The sequence below is a fragment of the Dicentrarchus labrax genome, unplaced genomic scaffold (assembly GCF_905237075.1).
Source record: "Dicentrarchus labrax unplaced genomic scaffold, dlabrax2021, whole genome shotgun sequence".
NCBI classification, from domain to species: Eukaryota; Metazoa; Chordata; class Actinopteri; family Moronidae; genus Dicentrarchus; species Dicentrarchus labrax.
Window position 1 is genome coordinate 9,695,428 of NW_026136720.1, and position 6,135 is coordinate 9,701,562.

Consider the following 6,135-nt stretch of genomic DNA (forward strand, 5'->3'; position numbering starts at 1 on the left):
TTAACTTTTATTTAAAGCATATTTTTTTCACTGTTTGCCAACAGTCATTGTACAGATGTTTCCCTTTTGAGGGTTTTTGAAGTTCTCCTTTTGGTCAGCTGTAAAGAAAAAACACTTTTGAAGCAGAATTGAGATCACCTCTCTGCACCCAGTTGTATTTGGTATAATTGGGTAACCCAGCTACTTGGTTGGACAACTAACATCACCTATTCTTTACTTAAGTTCTGACAATAACATTAAATTAGCTGATATTTACCTTTAATATTAAGTATTTTACACTTGTCCCTCCACCTCCTCTCTCTGAACGACACATGGAAAACCAGAGGTGTTATAAACAAATTATTTATTTACTGAACTGTGCCAATAACAATAAATTAATTGATACTTGTTCTATATAAGTGGTTAAACGTCATGAAGCGACCTCTGGTGGCTATACACTTAAACACATGGACGTCGAAGAGAGTCTGTCCAGATTTGCACATGCGCAGTCAGTGGGCATCGTCCTGCAGGATCTGAAGTGCGGGTGGAGACTGGAAACAGACCAGTGAGTACTCCACTGTAGTCTGAGCTGGAGGAGAGGAAGCTTACGAGAAAGGCATCATGGCTGCAAGGTCTGTATTTTTTATTTTACATCTGAAAATGAATTGCATCCCTGTAGACAAGTTCAGTTTGGCTTCATTTGTTACAGTTTATAACACTTTTGTGATTGTTTACTAATCACTGTTTTTAATGTGACACAATAGACCAGATTAGGTCAGAAAATGTTTGGTTTTCTTTGACTTTTTGCTGTATTTATAGAAAATATGTCAATGTGTTGTACAGGTTCTGTGGAGTCCTTGTCCTCCTTATTGTGTCTCTCAGTGGACTGGATGCATCAAGGTACAGTAACCAGTGGGAGCATTCATCAAGAGTCATTGTGTTTGCCAGTATTTGTCAGTTTTCTGTGCTTATACCCTCTGACTTTGTGTCACAGACCAGCTGTAAACCAGGAACTATCCAATATCTTCAATGAGTTGTGGAGACTGGATGTGAATCGCATGACACCTGGGGTAGACTACACAATCTCTGTTCAGGTACGGTGCATATTCCTATTCAGACAGCTCTTATCTTCTGTTTTTTGGTTTTTACAAAGATATATTTTGTGTTTGAACTGTGTCCAGGGCAGAGCCAGTTATGTAAACCAGGGCAGCCATGTTGTGCAGGATCACGCTTCACAGCCTCTGTTCTCCAACGTTAATGAGAACAAACTGAAGAACACAACCACTTTCTCCCGTAAGTGTCTCTGCAGCAGACATAAAAAGTTTTTTTCTCTTCTTTTTCCTCTAGATTTCACTATAATTAATAAAAAAAAACTTAATGTGTGTCTGCAGGGTTCACCAAACTCCTGGACAACTATGAGCGGTCCACAGGCGTGGCTGAACGGGTCACAACAGAGGAGCTCACAGAGATTAATCTCTTCCTGGATGCCGTCTTAGAGACAGAAGTCATGAAGGTATATTTGACGTGTTACAATCAGTTTGCACCTAACAAGCTGCACATGCTTCAGTTCTACTAGTTTCTATTGTTTGTCACCTCTTTTCTTACAGCTGTTTATTTTCAGCGTCTCAGGGTAAGAATGTATATATATATATATAAGATGTATTCTAAGTTGTTTTGTTTCCCACTGCCTGTTTCCGGTTTCTTGTTTTCCTACACGTTGTGGGGTTTTCTGGGACTGCAGCTGAACTCCAGAGGGAGTTTTGTCTCTTCCTGTCTCACTGCAGCTCTTTACTTCATGATGTTAGAGAGAGAAAACACCATCTGAAAACATCTGTGTGCAGCAGCTGTGGAATGCAGCGTTGGCCTCAGCGGTCTCCCCGAAGAGGTTCAGTGGAAAAATGTGGACATGCAGTACTTGTTGTATTTTGGGGGGGGGGGAAGCATGTTTGGACCTGATGACTGTAGCTGACATCAGATCTAAACTCTTAGTAAATAGTAAATAATCTTTCTGTGTCCATCAGACTTGTTAAAAGATAAGAGGGGCTTCTCACACCAACTATTTAGCTACATAATACATTATACATATTAATGTGATGTAGAGCTCTGGGAGTTATGTAAGTTCTCTATACAAGAGAAGTATTGTTTCAGTATACTCTGGAGGATTTCCTCAGTGAGTCAGTGAATGTCTTTTTCTTACACAATTCAAGGTCAACACATGCTGAGAACATGTTCCTGGCACTTTTATACAGCAACATTTTTTTATATAATTAAAATATTCCTTATAACTTTTGTTATGAGTGACGGTGCTTTTCACCGATCGCTTTTCGATGGCGTTGTAGTTTTCTGCCAGGAGCCCTCATAAATTGACTTTTTATCCAGTTTTAAGCCCAATTTTTACACTATATTTCTTTGAGCTTGGTTATTTTAAGTTTGAGGTATCAGAGGAACAATCTGAGCTGACAGCAGCTTCTCCGGGACGTCCTTTGTCCGCCAAACAGTGCTGGAGAAACACTGATTTTCATTGATTTGTTCAGAGTTTTTACTGCTTTCAGTCGCAAATCTGTTTGTTTTGGAGAGGACGAGAAACCTCTGCAGATAATCTGGCTCCCAGTAGAAACCTCCTGAATGATACAGACTAAAGGAATCCTAACGGGGGAAGCTGACAGCAATGGTGGTGAAGACAACAACTCCCATGATCCCACACTGCTTCACAATGTCATCAAACCTCTGTCGTCTTTTATTATTGTTTTGATGAGAGAACTTTGTTAACGAATATTGTCCGTTGAAAAGGAATTTTGCAATGTTTTCGTCTGTGCAACAGAACTGATCTGTCTTCTCCAGTTTGTCCATTTAATCTGTTCTATATTGTAAGAAGATCTCGCAGCAGAGTCGGGTTTCCATTGACGTGTATACATGTCATAAATGTGATTTCTCCACAGAGGGCTCATAAGTACCTGGTGAGCAAAGGACAGTCCAGCTCTAACCTGAGGCACTTTAAGAGTCAGCTGCAGACGATCTGGTTCAACCTCTACCACAGACAGAGGAATGCAGGGTGAGACACATCCTGCCAAACACCAGCACATGATCATATTAAATCAGAGTGTGTGTACAGAAAGCAATCAAGGGATTTACTACAGTTGCATAAAAGGTTACACAATTGTTTTGCTTGTTTCATTCACCAGCCTCGACTCCTGTGGATTCGAGCATGTTTTTGTTGGAGAAACAAAATCTGGAACAGAAATCATTGGGTTTCACAACTGGGTCCAGTTCTACCTCCAGGAAAACAGCACACACTTGGACTACAAAGGATACAAAGCCAGGAACCATGACTTAGTAAGTGTAACCTTTCATCAGATAACAGATGTAACAACAGTTGTCTTTAATATCCACCCACAAAGTGTATCTGACATCCCCTCCACAGCCCGATCAGGACGACCACGTTCTGAACCTCCAGTTCAGCTGGCACGGTTTGGTGAAGCCCGTCGGCAGCGCCTTCATCGGGACCAGCCCTGAGTTTGAGATGGCGATCTTCACCATCGTCTTCCTCATAAACACGGAGAGGAGCACCACGGTGCTGGTCAACATCGACCAGTGTCAGATGGAGCTGGTGGTCATCAGACACGGACGCTCTCTCGGGACGGCGTACCCCAAACTGCTCAGCAGCAACAGCAGACATCTTAGGCAGCACTCACACTGATGAGGAAGATCTTCTGATGTGATAATCACGTCTTTATAATGTGCACGACCAAGAATCTGAGGCACAAATGTCCACAATTAAAATAACTTTCATTTAAACTTTATAATCATTTTAATCACATCTTTACAATGATGTTCTGCTCAGATTTACTTCAGTAAAAGTGACCAAAATGATCCATTGCATTATATTATTGCACATAATTGGCCCTAAAATATTGTTATAAAACAGTATTAATTGTACCACAGCACGAACTACACTAGAAAACGTTCGGAATATTTTCAAGATGATGTTATGTTTAAGAAGCGTCCACAGCTCTGGTAAACAAAGCCAAGGCTGCTACGTTGGAAATGTGGCAAGGGGGCTGCCTCTGTAATAACAGACCTACTTCAGTCCATGAAGTTGCATTAACAGTGCTAGTTTAAAGCGAGATGGAGGAAGTAAACCGCCAGGGATGAGGGTGGGGTGGAACATTTAAAATGTATGTGTGTATTTCTGATGTATTCTGTTCATTTGCAATAAAAAAAAGTTATTAATTGTGAGAAAATATTGTTTTAAGAGTGTTATATTATGCTGCAAGTTTACATGTCTTCATAAGCAAATCACATAGTCACATAATAGTTTTTATTGTTGTAAAATCATGGAAGACCAAGTCCCTTCAGTACAAAGTTTAACACATTAATGTATCAAGTGTGGGGCCATACAAGGTCTGCCTGTCCATGTCCTATTTATTTTTATTTTCCTAAGATTTTATCAGGTAAAAACGGACAGGTAAGAGTTGAATTTAAGTCCAACTCAATCCCAAGTCTGAAGTCTACAGCTTTGATTCAGAGTGAGTGATTGTTTCTGGAGACCCACGTTCATTTGTGGTAGCAGAAGATTCAGCACCAGAAATCTTCTCTATTTTCACACTTACTTGATAACCATTCTTGCTTACATACATACATATATGGATCCTCTATACCTGTTTCTGTGAGTCCTTCTCCAATCTTTAAATTGCATACTTTGTTTTGTTTTTGCTTTGATGTATTTTAGGAAGCTTATTTAACACCTTGGCCAGGGACTGAGGAAAAATTGCCTTTTTTGGCTGATTGGCATTTTCTTTTACTGTGTGCATTTATTAATTTGCACTGTCCCCTCTTAAAATAAAATAAAATAAGATTAAATAAATAAATAACTAAATAAATAAAATAAACCTGATTCTGGCATTTTTTTCCCGTGTTAATTTTTTAATTTGCACTGTCCCTTCTCGGGCTTAAATAAAATAAAATAAAATAAATTAATTAAATAAACCTGATTCTGGCATTTTCTTTTACTGCGTGCATTTATTAATTTGCACTGTCCCCTCTTAAAATAAAATAAAATAAGATTAAATAAATAAATAACTAAATAAATAAAATAAACCTGATTCTGATTTTTTCCCGTGTTAATTTTTTAATTTGCACTGTCCCTTCTCGGGCTTAAATAAAATAAAATAAATTAATTAAATAAACCTCATTCTGGCATTTTTTCCCCGTGTTCATTTTTTAATTTGCACTGTCCCTTCTCGGGCTTAAATAAAATAAAATAAAATAAAATAAAATAAAATAAAATAAAATAAAATAAAATAAAATGAATTAATTAAATAAACCTGATTCTGGCATTTTCTTTTACTGTGTGCATTTAATAATTTGCACTGTCCCTTCTCGGGCTTAAATAAAATAAAATAAAATAAAATAAAATAAAATAAAATAAAATAAAATAAAATAAAATAAAATAAAATAAAATGAATTAATTAAATAAACCTGATTCTGGCATTTTCTTTTACTGTGTGCATTTAATAATTTGCACTGTCCCTTCTCAGGCTTAAATAAAACAAAATAAAACAAAATAAAATAAAATAAAATAAAATAAAATAAAATAAAATGAATTAATTAAATAAACCTGATTCTGGCATTTTCTTTACTGTGTGCATTTAATAATCTGTCCCTTCTCAGGCTAAAATAAAATAAAATAAAATAAAATAAAATAAAATAAAATAAAATAAAATAAAATGAATTAATTAAATAAACCTGATTCTGGCATTTTCTTTTACTGTGTGCATTTAATAATTTGCACTGTCCCTTCTCGGCTTAAATAAAATAAAATAAAATAAAATAAAATAAAATAAAATAAAATAAAATGAATTAATTAAATAAACCTGATTCTGGCATTTTCTTTTACTGTGTGCATTTAATAATTTGTCCCTTCTCAGGCTAAAATAAAATAAAATAATAAAATAAATAAATAACTAAATAAATAAAATAAACCTGATTCTGGCATTTTTTTCCCGTGTTAATTTTTGAATTTGCACTGTCCCTTCTCAGGCTTAAATAAAATAAAATTAAATAAAATTAAATTAATTAATTAAATAAACCTCATTCTGGCATTTTCTTTTCCTGTGTGCATTTAATAATTTGCACTGTCCCTTCTCGGGCTTAAAT

General features: G+C 36.2%; 1 protein-coding gene across 1 annotated transcript; it reads left to right on the top strand.

Moving 5' to 3' along the window:
- Positions 1-479: 479 nt before the first annotated feature.
- Positions 480-4,220, top strand: endouc (endonuclease, polyU-specific C). Its single transcript, XM_051382480.1, has 8 exons — positions 480-611; positions 823-879; positions 974-1,073; positions 1,161-1,272; positions 1,371-1,492; positions 2,919-3,031; positions 3,162-3,312; positions 3,401-4,220. Exons 1-8 carry the CDS (start codon positions 601-603, stop codon positions 3,674-3,676), a joined length of 942 nt encoding a protein of 313 aa, XP_051238440.1. The 5' UTR covers positions 480-600; the 3' UTR covers positions 3,677-4,220.
- Positions 4,221-6,135: the final 1,915 nt, after the last annotated feature.

Excerpts from the sequence above, each read along its gene's own strand:
- endouc (XM_051382480.1), top strand. Across the intron at positions 1,493-2,918 it reads TAGAGACAGAAGTCATGAAG|AGGGCTCATAAGTACCTGGT; the intron begins GTATATTTGACG and ends ATTTCTCCACAG. Across the intron at positions 3,313-3,400 it reads AAGCCAGGAACCATGACTTA|CCCGATCAGGACGACCACGT; the intron begins GTAAGTGTAACC and ends TCCCCTCCACAG.